The 16706-nt window shown below is 36.7% G+C and overlaps 1 protein-coding gene across 8 annotated transcripts in view; it reads right to left on the bottom strand.

Moving 5' to 3' along the window:
* UVRAG (UV radiation resistance associated) overlaps nt 1-16706 on the bottom strand; it is a 302103-nt gene that overhangs the window by 251692 nt on the left and 33705 nt on the right. For 6 of the 8 annotated variants that reach the window (XR_006604217.1, XM_045071444.1, XM_045071448.1 and 3 more), the window contains 2 exons: nt 15951-16068; nt 8139-8173 (listed from right to left, as the gene is read on the bottom strand). Coding sequence is in view for 4 of the 8 variants with exons in the window: in XM_045071444.1 (XP_044927379.1) it covers nt 8139-8173; nt 15951-16068 (153 nt within the window). In the remaining 4 variants the exon portion in view is untranslated. Of the gene's footprint in view, nt 1-8138; nt 8174-11694; nt 11699-15950; nt 16071-16706 lie in introns of those variants that run through there. The other 2 variants (XM_013064296.2, XM_045071446.1) reach the window with 2 other exon arrangements.

Raw genomic sequence — 16706 nt, 5'->3', positions numbered from 1 at the left:
GGGGCAGCTGTATTAAATATTCATAAATACTTCATTCTAAAATAAATTAAAAGCCATTGAGGGCGCCTGGGTGGCTCAGTGGGTTAAGCCTCTGCCTTTGGCTCAGGTCATGATCTCAGGGTCCTGGGATCAAGCCCCGAATCAGGCTCTTTGCTTGGCAGGGAACCTGCTTCCCCTCTCTCTCTGCCTGCTTATGATCTCTCTTTCTGTGTCAAATAAATAAATAATATCTTAAAAAAAAAAAAAGCCTTTGAAAGTGAGAGTGGTGTTCTGAAGTTACTTCATACTGTTGAATAGATGACATGGGTTTCTTTTCTAAGCCAATACAACATTAATACAGCACAGCTATTGTCAGTCTTCTCATTACAATGACCTTCCTTTATACTTTCATGACATAGCCGCCAAAGAGCCGTAATTCCTGAGTTGGTACATTCAGACACACTGAAAGACTTTATTGACCAATAATGTTACTGTAAAGACCCAGATGATTTATATTTATATTTAACCTACACAGGTCAGCCTGTTTCATAGATGGAACAAATTATCCAAGTACTAGATGATCTAGGGACCTATAGCATATTCACTGTGGTACAGCTGCAGAATATCAGGATATTTATGGCTCTGAAAAGTTCACTGCCCACTCACCCACAGAAGAATGTAAACTCATTATTTAGCCAGAGCAACTTCTCCGTAATGTTGCTCAATGACTGTTTTTTTTTTTTATTAAAGAAACACACTTGTACAAAAGAAATTTCAAAACATAAACTATCACTGTTCTTATCACCCAGTAACAAATGTATGGCCATAAGAAACACAACTTAAGAAGTCATAAAAATTTCTCTAAACATACAAGATAACTCTAGGGAATTGCATGCTGACGCTATAAAGCAGTAGTTACTTCTCAGCCCAATAAACTCTTTTTCCCTGTCTAATTCACCTCTACTCATCCTTCACATCTCAACTTAGAAATAAGCTTCAGCTAGAAACCTTTCCTAGCCACCCTCTCTTAAAATGAGATAAATAATACTCCGATGTGTTTTCAAAGACCCCTGTTCTTCCCTGGTACTTTAACTGTATGTGTCAATTATCTTAGTCTCCCTCCATATCATGTAGTTGACCAGAGAGAAGTTAGAAAACCCCAAAGATGGTGCAGTTTAATACAGGGTAACATAATCTGGCATAATTAAGAGGAGACAACTCTCCACTCATGCATACCCATAGAGATGAAATGTTAATTTATTTGGTTACAATCAAGAGAAACATAAACTTTAACAATCACGCAGGCCAGTAACTGATAAAAAGTACACCATCGGGTCAGTTTTTTTTTTCCCAAAGATTTAAACACAGCTCAGGAAGTCAAAATTCCAAACGAAGCTTATGATTCTGATAATTATATCACCTGTTGTCCCTAAAAATACTTGCTCTTGCAGTTTTCCTGGGATGCCTGGGTGGCTCACTGGGTTAAAGCCTCTGCCTTTGGCTCAGGTCATGATCTTAGGGTCCTGGGATCAAGACCCACATCGGACTCTCTGCTCAGCAGGGAGCCTGCTTCTCCCTTTCTCTCTGTCTGCCTCTCTGCCTACTTGTGATCTCTCTCTTTGTCAAACAAATTTTAAAAAATAAAACTTGCTCTAGACCTTTGCTTATTCAATCACAAGGGCCATTACTGACCTCTACTCGACCTCCAGCAGACACTGACTCAGTTGAAGGAAGAAAGCTAAAGGAAATGTGAAGTAAGGCAGGCAGCATAAAGCTGTAGAAGAGCAGGGCTTTCCAACGTCACTATTGCCCTAGGGGCCTAAAGCAAGCTTCTCAGCCTGTCTGAACATCAGTTTCCCTACCTATTGAACAGGCATATTTCTTACCTTATAGCACGGGTATCAGGATAAGTACCAATGTACATCATGCATCCAACACACGACTAGTATCAAAGGTGAGTAACTCTGTAATTGATACCTCTTATTAAAGAAACACACATGTACAAATTTCAACACACACACAAACTACCACTGCTCTTATTCCCACTATGAGATTTTAATTTTGTAATAGAAGTTTAAAAACTCCCTCTTTGTAAAAGTATCTAATGATCAACTTTGTAATTGTTGAAGATGGGTACATATGGTTTCATTACCTAATTCATCTGTACTTCTGTGAATATACAAAATCAACTTTAGAGAATTTAGTTACTTCCATTCTTACTGCTTCAATCATTTTGGTTATTAACCAATGACCCTTCAATCTAATCTCCTCTTGAACAACAATAACAAAATCCAAAAGTTAACAAATCATTTAGAGAATATGGCTACCTGAAGCCAGAGAACTTTAAAGCTGAATTGTACACTGACAGTTAATTGTTCTATGTTAAATATATCTGAGTAGAAACCAGAGCTCTGACTTGTAACTTGGAGACACATCTCCACTTTCCAGCCTGCAGAAGCTGGATTCTTCGGTTACTCGATGCAATAGGCATTTATTGGACTTCTCTGGGTGAAGCACTGCGCTAGGGACATTAGAAAACAGAAAAATGAATACATCCAATGTCTTTGTCTACCAGACAGTGTCTTTGTCTACCCCTAACTTTGTGTGGCCTGTAACTATATATATATATATCCCTGTCCAAATCTCTCTCAGGCTGACCAGCTCTTGACCATCACCTCCCATCTCTCCAGGTCATTTCCCTTGCTGCCCTGACCCTCAATTCCTCTGCCCCTGTTGTCATACTTGCCTAGTATGTTGTCATACTTTGCCTCAAACCACTTCTACTCGCCCCACCCAACCCCAGCCAGACTAGCTTCTTAGCCAGTTCTTAAAGACCTCAAAAACACTCCTGCCTTTGTAACCTTCCTGCTTCCTGACTTGTAACAGTCTTGCCCCACACAGGTACATAGCTTCTCCCTCACTTACTTCAGGTATCTATTCAAATGATTTCATCTATGTGACATTTTGTCTATGTGACTACCAAAGGAAACCAGAAACCAGCACTGCCAGATACTTTCCTATTCTGCTTTATTTTATGCCATTATTTTTAATACCATCTAACATAGTCTATTTATCATTAATTCTAACATGCCCTTTCCTCGATATTGAGGATGAATTTTAATTTTAGAAATATTAAGATCAATAAGGTTCTACTATTTTTGACCGCCAGGTGGCAGTCACTAGATGGCACTGTCTCTACATGCACAACCTTATAAATAACTGTTCTTAAACTCTTAAATTAGGCAAGCTGAACCCTGTTTGCCTGTGCTGACTTTAATGCCATTTAAAGTATCTCTCTGGGTTTAAACTGAAACAAACAAAAAGCCCTGTATATAATATCTATCAGATTTTTAAATTCAAAAGGTTAAAAATACAGAACAACATAGAGTAACCCAGTACTCTCAAAACACTGCTAGCAAGAGTGTAAATGAAAGAAAAATTTGGAAAAGCTATTTGGTAATAAATACTAAAGTGGATCCTATGAATACTCCCTAAAGGTCCACTCCTAGATATGTATCACATTAACAGAAATGTACACAGAGGGTCAACAAGAGATACACATTAGAATGGTCACAGCAGCACTATTCATATTAACTCAAAAACTAGAAACTAACCAAATGCCCTCAACAGAAGAATGGATAAATTCTGGTACATTCATACAATGCAGTATTACAGAACAAACAAACTACAAATATACCCACAATCTGAATGACTCTTAAAATACACAGTTGAGACTCTTTCAATATAAAGTGCAAATCAGATACAAAGGAGTACATACTGTATGATTTCATTTCTGTATAGCTTAGAAGTCGATAAAATTAATTTATGATGTTAAGTCAGGACAGCAGCAGTAACTGAAGAAGGCCTGAGGGGCCTTCAGAGTCATTAAAAATACTCTACTTATTGACCTGGAAGCTGGTTATACCAGTATATTCAATTTCAGAAAATTCATCAAGTTGTATATTTAAAACTGTAATCTCTTCTTTATGTATGTTAAACTTTCAAAAAAAAAAGTATTAAGTTGGGGCGCCTGGGTGGCTCAGTGGGTTAAAGCCTCTGCCTTCAGCTCAGGTCATGATCCCACGGTCCTGGGATTGAGCCCCACATCGGGCTCTCTGCTCAGCAGGGAGCCTGCTTCCTCCTCTCTCTGCCTGCCTCTCTGCCCACTTGTGATCTCTGTCAAATAAATAAATAAAATCTTTAAAAAAAAAAGTATTAAGTTTTGTATAGGCAAAGGGCACAGACATAAAACAAGAAGACATGAATTTGGTATTAGAGAAGCAATATTTGTGAATGAAGAAAAAAACCCTAATCCATCCTTTTCTTTAAGACTTAATGAAATTCCCAGATTGAGAAAGCGTATTTACGTTCTGTTACTGAGATACAAAAGATTCCCAACACAGGTCGAGCAGTATACCTAAAGGAAGGAAAGACTGCTAAATAAATACCTTGGAATGGGTAAAAGAAATATCAAAGTAACAAGAGGCTAGGAAGATCAAATCACGACTCATTCAGGACTATTACGAAGGTCCTGTGTTTCAATTTAATTACAAGTGTTTGTTTTTCTCGGTGAACATAAAATAATGGTGACTTTTAGATCTAACTTGGCTTAGGCTATTTTTCTTGTCTTACTTGTTTGCCAAATACAAGCCATCACAATGACTCTGGAGGTTATGAAGATACGTATACAGGTCCCTCCCTTTGTAAGGTTTATCATATATATTAAAGAAGCTAAGACAACCAAAGGAACAGCTATCACACCACTTTAGAATGGTATCAGTAGTATAAGGACAAGGTTCTTCGTTCTTTTGTTTTTTAAAGATTTTTATTTACTTAGAGAGAGGGAGTAGGGGCGGGGCAGAGGCAGAGACGGGGTGGAGAGAGAATCTCAGGCGGACTCCACACTGAGTACAAAATTCCACACAGGACTCGATCCCACAACCTGAACTGAAATCAAGAGCCAGTCAGTCCCTGAACCGACTGTGCCACCCAGGTGCCCCCAAAGTTTTGTTTTCTCAAAGCACAGAAAAAGGGAAACCTCTTCCTGCTAATGTCAGATTGTAAGGAAGCTCTTCAGAAGTATACAGAACCATGCTATCCAATACCATATCCATTAGCCACTTGTGGCTATTTATATTAGAATTAAATAAAATTAAAAATTTAGTTCTCCAGTATTACTGAACCACATTTTAGGCACCACACATGGCTAGTTGCAAATGTACCAGGCAAGGCACGAACCAACAGCACCACGGCAGTGATCTGCAGTAGCCAAGAGTTAGAAAGACCCAAGGAATATGCACATAAGGTCAATTTAATCTTTGGGTGAAAACTTTCTTTTTAACTCATGTCCATTTTCCATGTTTCCTTTGACATCACAATGGCAAAAGCAGCCACCCTGGACTGGGGACCAAGCTAAAAATACAAACCTAGGAAAAACAGTTGAAGCCTTGAAGTTAAAGGAGTAAAAAAAGAATACAAGCTCACTAGAGTCCAGCTTAGTTCACCAGGGTGAAAATTCACCCACAGCTTCAGCTAAAAATCAATGAAGTATTACTTTACCTAATCTTTAATAGCTAATTGAGGATTGGGGGTTCAGGATATTACTTAGAAGTCAGTCAATAAACACATTTATGGAGGAATCCATTCACTAAGAAACATTGGCTGAGCACCTTCTATGTGCCAAGAACAAAGGGCAATCAGGAGGAATAAAAGCATTTAAATCACTAACCCTATTCAGCAGATATCACAACAGCTTACAAATCACCAGCTCCTAAGCAGGGAAAAAGCCCTACAAACTTTGCTCATCTGTGGTTCTTCAGAAACAGCAAGGGAGATAACAGTGTGCCATCTCCAGCATATTCTGGAGAGTTGTTGACTCCTGTGGTGCTCAATGCCCATTAATCTGAATCAGTCACAGTTATTTAACAAAAAAAAAAAAAAAAAAAAAAAAACAAGTAAGGAAGAGTCCTTTCCAAAAGAAAAGAACATACGAACTACAGTCTATCAAACTTATATTAAGCTATAAAAGATAGGAAAGACAATCCTTACCAGAAATATCATAACCTCAAAGAATATCCTTAAAAGGCAACATAACCAATCAACATTTATCCAACAACTCCCAAGGAGTACACGGGGAGCCAGAGTACATAAAGATATTCAAGCAGTCTCTTGACCTCCAAAAGCTGTCATCTACTTTGTGAGAGGAAACCATTCATCAAAAACCACAATGGACGCAAATGCTCAAAGTGGGATCCCCAGGAAACAACAACAGGACAAACTGTAACCGGAAAGGACCTTGCAAGTCTTTTGTCCAAATATCTCCATTGTCTGAAATCCATTCTACAGTATTTTTATAAAACATTTATTCAACCTAAGTACACCAGGCATGAAGGTATCACAACCTCATGGACATCTCAGAAGCAACAGAAGATGGGAGCCAGAAGGGCTGAAGAGTTAACATTCAACGAGATGGTTTTAGAAACATGAACTTGAAAGGCAAGTGAATACCAAGTAAATACAATAATGTAGAACAATATACTAACGTAGCACTATTAGCACAGGATCCACTATGACCCAAATCCAGAGAAAAAGCAATGGGATGGTGTAAAACCATTTCCAATAGACTTTTGACTACCCAAAGGAGGGTAGAATAAATCAAGGTGAAATTCTATTCTACCTGCCCCTGCAACTACCCACTCTTCCCCAGCTCTCCCTGGTGTATAGAATACTTACATTTTCACCTGAGCCAGGGGACAAAGAGAAACTAATATTGACTCAAAAGCTACTATGTGTCAGGCATAGCGCTAGTCATTTCATGTCATTTACTATATGCAGAACAAGAGCTGCACTGGTGATTGGAGCTCCTCAGAAACAGGCTCAAGGAAACTGTCTGGCCCTGGATCCAAATTTATTATTTTATTTTAGAGACATTGAGAAGGCAGCTTGATAAAGAGGCAAGAGTAACAGAGACCTGAAGAGAGAGGTCTGAACTTAGGATCCAGTCCTATAGTTATGTGACTACAAAAGTTGTTGGGCCTCTCTGGATGTAAGTTCCTTAAGACCTACCTCATCTCCTTACAGGTTGTTATAAGGATCAAAATGGAACCCGTATATAAATGGATTCTGTAAACATAAAACATAACTGATATCCATTTATTCATCTAACAAGTATTTACTGAGCACCGATACTATTCTAGACTCTACGCAAGGTCCCTGCCCTCATGAAACTTGTGTTCTAGTAGGTGGGAGACATGTAATCAACATAAAGAAATCAGTAAACAGAAGTTTCCAAGAGTGATGAATGCTCTAAAGAAAATAAAACAGGTGACATAAAAAAGAGTGACTAGGAGAAAAGGAACCACTCTTAATCAAACAGTCATAGAAGACCAAATAGAAGACCATATAGACCAAAGTCCTATAACTTGAGACCTCAAAGATGTCTTTAGCAAACAAAGAGCTGGGGAAACAAGTGTTCTAGATATAAGAAAGGGAGAGGAGCTCAGCATGTTTGAAGCACCAAAAAAATGAGGTATGCCTAGAGCACAATGAGTAAGGAAAACTACTGAGAAATGAGGTTGAAAAAGTGGACAGAGGCCAAATCCAGCAGTCTTGACCACTAAGAAGATATTATAATTCTCATAAAGTCCTTTTTTTGTCAACATGGCTCAATAAACTGAGCCATTTGTGCAAATATCTCATGTGTACATTATCAAAAGTAGGATACTTCCAAATTTCTACCTTAGCAATTCCACCACCAAAAAATAAGTAGGAAGAGCCTATGCAATGGCCCTAGACATACAATTCTTAAGAATTTTATCTAAACAAAGACATCATTTATTATGTTCCATAAACCAGATAATCAAAAAAAACCTAACAGAATTATAGAATATGAATAAAAAAAAACTGAAGTTTTTAATAGAGAAAATATCAGCTCATTCAGCAAATATTTATCAAGCACCTACTATGTGCCAGGCATGTTCTAAGGATGAGAGATACAACAATGAACACATCAATGAAAATTTAAGCAATAACTAAGCAGAAGATTTAACTGTAGAAGTATCATAATAAATAGCAGAACTGAACTTGAACTTATGTCTCAGCATTTTCTGAAACAGGAGTTATAGGTTTAGTCAAGTGTACCTGTCAGAAAGCAAACTTACCAAGGAATTCTTAATCACTTCACTCCTATAAAATTCTGGAAAAGAAGAAAAAAAAATAAGTGATATGAAAGAAAATAAGCTCATTAACTCTTAATCCTATAAATTTTTTAACATATGTTCCAGTAAAACATTTAAAACATTTTCAAAGGAACTATTTTCTCTATACCTTTAGCTGTAAAAAAATAAATAAATAAAAATAAATAAATTAAATAAAAATTAAATAAAAGGGTCATAAAGGAAAAATTTTCATAAAGACCAAAACTGTTAAAATTTAATTTAGCAAATTTTACCCCAGATTCTAATTTAATCCCTTAAAAATTTAGACTTTCTTCTCTCCTACCTTACAACCACTCTACAAAAACCGATTCCATACGCTCTGTAAGCATTAAAATCTCACGATTCTACAGACCTTCATGTGTACTATAAACATTATGAACCTAGAGGCACAATCAAAAGAGAGAAATATGGCAGCGATGCAGACAAACACTGCCTCTTCTGAACCTGCTGAAGTCACCATCATGATGCTCTGTCTCTGCAGAGTCTACAAGGACCTTCATATCTTTGTGTTGCTATAAGACAAATTTCCCAGGTGTGATACATGGACCACTGGTACTTGACATGATCTTAGGTGATACACACAGACACACTTTATTTTTTTCCTTCTATATTTAAATTTATGTCCCATATATTCCTCAACCCCTAACTGTAAGGTCTGAAAGGACAGAAGCATTTGTTTGATACAACTGCTATGTCCTCAGCATGTAAAACCATTCCTGACATGGAGTAAACAATAAATACTTTTTAATTGAATGAGTTATTGTACTTAATTTACTGAGTTATCTTACTAAGTTTAAAAATAATGATGGGTGGTTCAGTCAGTTCAGCACTCAGCACCTGGTTTCAGCTCAGGTCATGATCTCAGGGTCATGAGATGGGTCCCCAAGTTGGGCTCCGTGCTCAGCAGGGAGTCCGCTTGGGATTCTTTCCCTCTGCTCCCCCCTTTGCATGCATACGTGACCACGTGCACCATTCCGCTCTCTCTCAAATGAATAAATCTCTAAAAACTTTTTAAAATAATGAACTTAAAAATATATATTAAGTATGTAATAGTATAGATGAAACTCAAAAAGAGTGAAACATGTCAAAGTTTACTAAAAACTAAAGCTAAGGAAGAGTCAGGCAATAAATGAACAGTAGGCCTAAATGTAAAACTCTTACAGGTAAGATCTTTAGATTAAAGCAATTCTTGATAAACATAATATCTATATTACTCTATATTTGTCTTTCCTAATATATATATATATATATATGTATATACATATATACATATATATACACATATATATGTATGGATAATTATTTTATGGAAAGATAAAATAAACGTAAAATAATAATAACGTAAAATAATACGATAAACGTATTAAGTTTTAAAAAAAGACAGGTTATAAGAATTCACAACAGGATCCAAATTTTTATAGTTATGTCAATAATGTTTACCTTAGGTGATAGGAATAGGCTGCTAACTTTTATTTTCTGCTTGGCAGTATCCAATTTTTCTGTTTGACAAAATTATTTGAAATAAGAAGAGATAATACTAATTATTTTTAAAAGGACCCTCTGATGGACATTTAGGTTACTGCTAATATTTAAATATTTCAAGTAATATTATAAATAATCATTCAGAGATATATAAGATAAACATTTAGAAGGAGAATGCAAGATAAAAGGAAAAATACAATTTGAATTTGGTAGATACTGCCATAGTCTATAAACGTGTTGTACCACTTTACAAGCCCACTTATGAAAATACCTGTCTTCCCAACACTGGCAACCCTAAGTATTATTCTTTTCATTTCTTCCCAAATGATTAACCAGTTATTCCAACCATAAATTAACTATAAAGATGTTTGTGTGTAGGTATATGTATGTGTGCATGTGTGCGTGCACACAGGCACATGCATGTGTATATTCTATTTAATATGTACCATGTTTATTTTTAGGGGGAAAAGACCTAAAAGGAATAAAAAAATCATTTTTTATTTCAAAGTAGTTTCACTTAACACACAAAAAAATTTTGTATTGTTTGAATTTTTTGCAAGCATGTATTACTTTAAAATCAATGGAAAAAAAGATATTTTTCTTTTCTTTAAAAAGAAAGAATTCCTCAGTTTAATCTGCAAAGTGTCTAAATTAAACAGTTCCCAAAATATGTATCTGCAACTCTAAGAAGATGACTAGTATTATTATTTCTTCCAAAATTTTGCTGACTGAATGTATGTGTAAATGAAACTAAACAATCTGCTTTCTCCATGAGACCTTCAAAATAGACCTGATAATTTAAATGGAAAGAGGTCCACAAAAAAGCCCAGAAGAAATCATGGGAGTCTGAGGTAATTTCTAACATGCTAAATGGGCGTACACTGTCTACCATTCTGTTACATCTAAAATATTGTCAATAAAATTAGCAGCATGATACAATAGTGATTTAACAGTGAACATAGGAGAATTTAATAGTGAATGTGGGAGAATTTAGAGTCAAAAAATAATTCCAGTCCCCATATGATATTCACTCTGAACAAGTCAGTTAACCTTTTGGGTCACATAGCTTACCTTTCAAAGGATAATGACAAATGGAAAATAACAGTGTTATTGTGAGGCTCAAATAAAATAGTGAATTAAAAACACTTTGTGAACTTTGTGAACTATAATTTTTATTAACACAGTTCTAGTAATTTTTATTAATTCACTTTAAGCAAAATTATTTGACAAGTAAATTTTTAAAAAGATACCACTCAAGACCTATTTCTACATGAAAGGGCCCATTAGATACAAATGCCTCTCTATCCAGGCTAAGTCAGACCTAGAAAAACAAAGCAATCAGACATTGCACAGCATGTTTTGGCTGTTATGCAGCATTCCATTCATTTAACAAATGCTTTTTTAGTACCTCAACCTCACTCATAAAAGAAGAAATACAAACTTAACCTATACTATAAAACTATTTTTCACCTATCAGATTGGCAAAAATTCAAAAGTCTGATTGCACAGTCTGTTGGTGAGCCCATGGGAGAAAAGGCACTCATACCTAATAAGTGGGAATGCAAATAAAAAAAAATTTTGCAATATCTATGAAAACTAGAAGTACGCATCCTTTGCTATTTCCACCTCCTGGAAATTTACCCCACAGCTATACTAGCACTCATACAAAATAACGTACTTATGAAGTTATTCAAAGCAGTCCTGTGTGCAGAGCAAGACTAGGACAACTTAAATGCCTACCAAGAGAAGCCAATTAAATAAATCACGGGACACCTACTTATTGCAGAACTGTGCAGAAAAAAAAATTAGGGAAGCGCTGAAAAATCAGAGAAGCTCTCTATAGACAAATCTAAGACATTTTAGGTGAAAAATGCAAGGCACAGAAATATATATAGTTTGTACTATTTTTATTTGTATTTGCATAAAGAATTCAGCAAAGAGAAAAAATATAGAAACAGTGGTTATTAGGGTGGGGTAAAAAAACTACGGAGATGAGACAGGTGAAAAGATTTGAAACCTTTATATATACTTTGAAGCACGACTGCATTAGCTGTTCAAAAAAATTAAATGGAGGGGCGCCTGGGTGGCTCAGTGGGTTAAAGCCTCTGCCTTCAGCTCAGGTCATGATCCCAGGGTCCTGGGATCGAGCCCTGCGTCGGGCTCTCTGCTGAGCAGGGAGCCTGCTTCCCTCTCTCTCTGCCTACTTGTGATCTCTGTCAAATAAATAAAATCTTTAAAAAAAAAAATTAAATGGAAAAAAATATGAGGGCTTAATATGTGCCAAGCATTGTTCCAAGCGCAGTGAACAAAACTAACCCACAATTTTCTGGATTATACAGAGTTCATCTTCTAATGTATCCAAAATAACTGGCTGGCATTCTGGGCACTCACATTTCATGGGTGGAAAAAAAAAAACTATGACTGAAGAACAAACATGATTTTATAAAAATTTCAAGTTTAAGAGGAAACCACAATTAGAACCCTAGTTCTTCATCCATTAACACAAGGCTTTGTTCTCTGGGGCTGTGTTAACTTTGATCTGAACTACCTAACAAGAAGGCAGTATCCTAAGAGCACTGAAAGATGCCAAAAGTCAAAAAATCTCACACATAACTTCTTAGGATCTGCTGCGAATTCAGTCAAAATAAAAGAATAACTTAGAGATCAGTATTTCAAATATTCTTCCAATTTAAAAAAACAAACAAACAAACAAAAACTTCTTTTGAAACTAAGAAATGGGGATGTCTAGGTGACTCAGTCAATTAAGCATCTGCCTTCGTTCGGCTCAGGTCATGATCTCCAGTCCTGAGATCAAGCCCTGTATTGGGCTCCCTGCTCAGCAGAGTCTGCTTCTCTCTCTCTCTGCCTTTCCCACTTCCCACCACTCATATTCTCTCTCTCTCAAATAAATAAAAGAAACTGAGAAATGATGCCACTAAACAGGTGGTATGGTATGGGTGAGTTTGTAAGAAGAGCCAACTGGCCCTCTACCATGGTCATCCTACACCAAGGGCTGCATAAAGATCATGAAGAGAATATTTGTGTTTATCATCACAGGTCCAACAAGATAAGGTGGATTAACTAGGCTTATTAATGAAACAACTTCCTGGCTCCTCCTACGGTAGTTAAAAGTTATAAAAACCAACATGCAGGCCCAAAAGAAAATGATAAATAGATTCCATTCAGCCATGACATTTTGGAGTAGGAGGAAGCCTCCGAAATCATCATTTCTCTCATTTTAGAGGTAAATTCACCAAAGCTCACAAGAGGGACTAAATGTCCTAGTCAAGGGGCTTGCCAGTTAGCAACAGACTCACCACCACTAGCAGAGACTGTACTCCCTTGTGGAGTATCAGCTACCCCCTCACTGCATGAATGATCATTTCATGGTGGCAACTTTAAGAAGTAGTCTATGATAACTTCTAAACTCAAGGTGTAGTATGAGCTAGAAGAAGACAAAGAATAAACCAAAAAAGTCACTTTGCCACCACATCTCTTAGACAACTTTAAATAAGATGGTCATCAACCAGCCCCTGACCACGCTCTTCTTTGACTGTTAACAAATACCTAAAATGTGCAGGTAAGTACTATGTTAATTTTTATTATCAAAAATATTGCTGGAGCAAGAACACAAAAGTTTTATGAAAATAATCAAGGACTGATTATATAGAAAACGATCAATAACTTAAAATACTCGGGGTGCCTGGTGACTCAGTTGGTTAAGCATCCAACTCTTAGTTTCAGCTTAGATCGTGGTCTCGGGATCAGGGGATAAGCCCCCCATGGGGCTCTGCACTCAACGGGGAGTCTGCTTCTCTCCCTTTCTCTGACACTCTATCCCTCTCCCCCACCCCAAGAGAGATAAATAAATCTTTAAAAAAAAAATTTTTTTAACTCTGGATGGCTCAGTCAATAGAGCATGTGATGCTTGATCTCAGGGTTCAAGCCCCACTCTCAGTGTAGAGATTACTTAAAAATTAAAAAAAAAATTTTTAATTAATCTTAAAAAAGAAAACACTCTGGCACTGTCATATATTGCTAATGATAAAACCCATTATAGTGAGCAGAAGACCAAATGTATTAAGATCTGCAAAAATGCTTATACCCGAAGACAATGACCAAACTGTTTCATTTTCCTTCTGGACACATAGGAAGACAACAAATCCCGGTCTCCTTTCCATCTAAAAACGATGACACTACTGATTTATGGCCAATGAAATGTTATAAAATTTATGTAGGCCATTTCCATAAAAAAAAAAAAAAAAGAAAGAAAGAAAGAAATGAAAAAAAAACTCCCTCAAATAATCCTTCTCTCTTGCCATGCCAAAAGTCATCTATTGATGATAGCAGCATTCCAAAATAGAAGAAGCTGGGATACCTGAGTCACCGCTTAGAGGACAACTGCCAAGACAATGCCTGTTAAGAACACCTGCACTGGACTTAGTATAAGAAATTTATTATGTTATGCCACTTAGATCTGCAGTATTTGTTACAGTAGCTAGCATTAATCATTCAGCTTTAATGGTGTTTTAAGAATATGCAATGGTACGGGGCACCTGGGTGGCTCAGTGGGTTAAGCCTCTGCCTTCGGCTCGGGTCATGATCCCAGGGTCCTGGGATCGAGCCCCACATCAGGCTTTCTGCTCTGCAGGTAGCCTGCTTCCTCCTCTCTCTCTGCCTGCCTCTCTGCCTACTTGTGATCTCTGTCAGATAAATAAAAAAAAAATCTTTAAAAAAAAAAAAAGAATATGCAATGGTTACAATGAAAAATAAGAATAAAATTATATGAAAATGCAGAATTTAGAGTCCTTTTTTTTCATCCTTAAAAATTATTTTATTGCTATTTACATTATGGTGGTAGTTCTACCCTATGTAATTCCTGATTGAATCTTTTAATGGGCATATACTGGTATTGAAATTAAAAAAACAAAAAAGGTATTAAATGACTACTGCTTTAATAATGGTCTTTATTTTTTTTTAAAGATTTTATTTCTTTATTTGACAGAGAGAGATCACAAGTAGGCAGAGAGGCAGGCAGAGAGAGAGAGGAGGAAGCAGGCTCCCTGCTGAGCAGAGAGCCCAATGCGGGACTCGATCCCAGGACCCTGAGATAATGACCTGAGCCGAAGGCAGTGGCTCAACCCACTGAGCCACCCAGGCGCCCCTAATAATGGTCTTTAAAAGTAATTAAAACCAGGGGTACCTGGGTGGCTGAGTTGGTTAAGTGTCTGCCTTCAGCTCAGGTCATGATCTCAGTCAGAGTCCTGGGATCAAGCCCCATGTTGTTGGGCTCCCCACGCATCTGCTTATCCCTTTTTCCCCTCCCTCCATTCATGCTCTCTTTCCCTCTCTCAAATAAAGAAAATCTTTAAAAAAAAAAAAAAGTTATTAAAACCAGAAAGGTAAAATGTCATTCGAATTTTTCATCTTTATCATAGTACAAAATTCAAATAAGCCCTTAGTAACTCTAAAATAACACCACTTTTTGTTTATATAAATATATCTTCAATCACATTTTACCCAGTGTTACAACTTTATCTCAGTTGTTCCTTGAAAACTTCATAAGGCATCATTATCTCCACTTTACAAATGGGCAAAGTGAGGTTTCAAAAAGCCATGATCATTGTCCAGCGTCACATAGCTAGACCTACTCTCTATTTTCAATCCTAATTCAGTATTCCTCCCATATACCATGCTTGTTCCCTTGTACCACCCAACACAGGTCAACTGATTATATCCAAGCGCCTTTCATCCAATATGTATTCAAAAGACGCTTGTGATTTTGAATCAAATATTTACTTGTTCTACTCTCAGAATTGCCACTGTACAACATGTGCAGATGAAGTCAAGGAAACCAAGCCATCCTTCTAAAAATGACCCCACAAATACACAAGGAATTACAAATATGAGAAAATATAAACTGGTTTCAATTTTACCACAATATTTTTTAAAATTATGTTTTGAAGAAAATAAAATTAGTACATATACTGGACTCATATACCTACTTTCATGATACCTACTGGAACAAAAACATTCATAGGCAACATTCATAAATAAATGATAAATTTAGCAATTAAGAACTATCCAAAAGCCATGTTTCTTTTATATATGATATATGTAACAACTGCTCATGAAATATATTCGGATAGCATTGATAGTTTAGCTTTCCAATAAGCAATAATAGCAAATCGAGAGTCACCGATACTCACTTGTGTTACAAAAGAATAAAAAGGAGATGTAACAATCTGTGGGAAAGTCCACAGATTCCCTTACCTTTATATATCTTTTCAGTATTACACAAGTGAAGTGTGAAGTAGGTATCAAGGAGCTGATGGCCATTTCTATTAACAATGTTCCGGGCAGCAATGTTCCGAAGGTGTCTGAGACGTCGCTAAAACCAACAACAAAAAAGAGGGGCACATTCAGCTTTTCCTCCTATAAAATGTTCTGAAAGTTACAGTCTGAAAATAAAACCTAGTAAGTTGCCCCAGTTATTGATATGTTGAGCCAGTAACCTTAACCCAGTCTCTTATTTATGCCTCAGCATTCCCTCTGTCAAGTAGGAATTATACCTGCCCAATCTCATTTACAAGTTTGTTGTGAGTATGAAATGACAACAAATACAAAGTACTGTCAAAGAGCATAAATGTTATTTACATAAGTACTGTGTAACTGTACAATAGCATTAGTATTTCCTGGAATACAAACTAAGTAGTAATTTGCTTTCTTCCCTTCAGAAGAATACTAGTAGACATGCAAATCCATCTCATACCTACAGACAAGCAGTTATTACATACATACACCCCCTGTTGCTAGTGCATTCTAGAAGCCACATCATCTATACAACCAGGAAAAGATGCCAAGCCAAAACATAACTCACTGGGCACTTCAGCCAGCCAGTCAGTAACCCAACTGTAGTGAGCTTAAATTAAACTTTCACCTGACCAGCAGTCAAACAATCTCTCTTTCCTGATCAGTCTCTCCTTCCCAACAATTTCTCCAACTAAGATGCACCAATCATTTGGAGTC

The sequence above is a fragment of the Mustela putorius genome, unplaced genomic scaffold (genome assembly GCF_011764305.1).
Source record: "Mustela putorius furo isolate JIRA1106 unplaced genomic scaffold, ASM1176430v1.1 tig00003987_pilon_pilon_pilon, whole genome shotgun sequence".
NCBI classification, from domain to species: domain Eukaryota; kingdom Metazoa; phylum Chordata; class Mammalia; order Carnivora; family Mustelidae; genus Mustela; species Mustela putorius.
The sequence above is the reverse complement of the archived record's forward strand: the minus strand, read 5'-3'. Positions and strand labels throughout refer to the sequence as shown.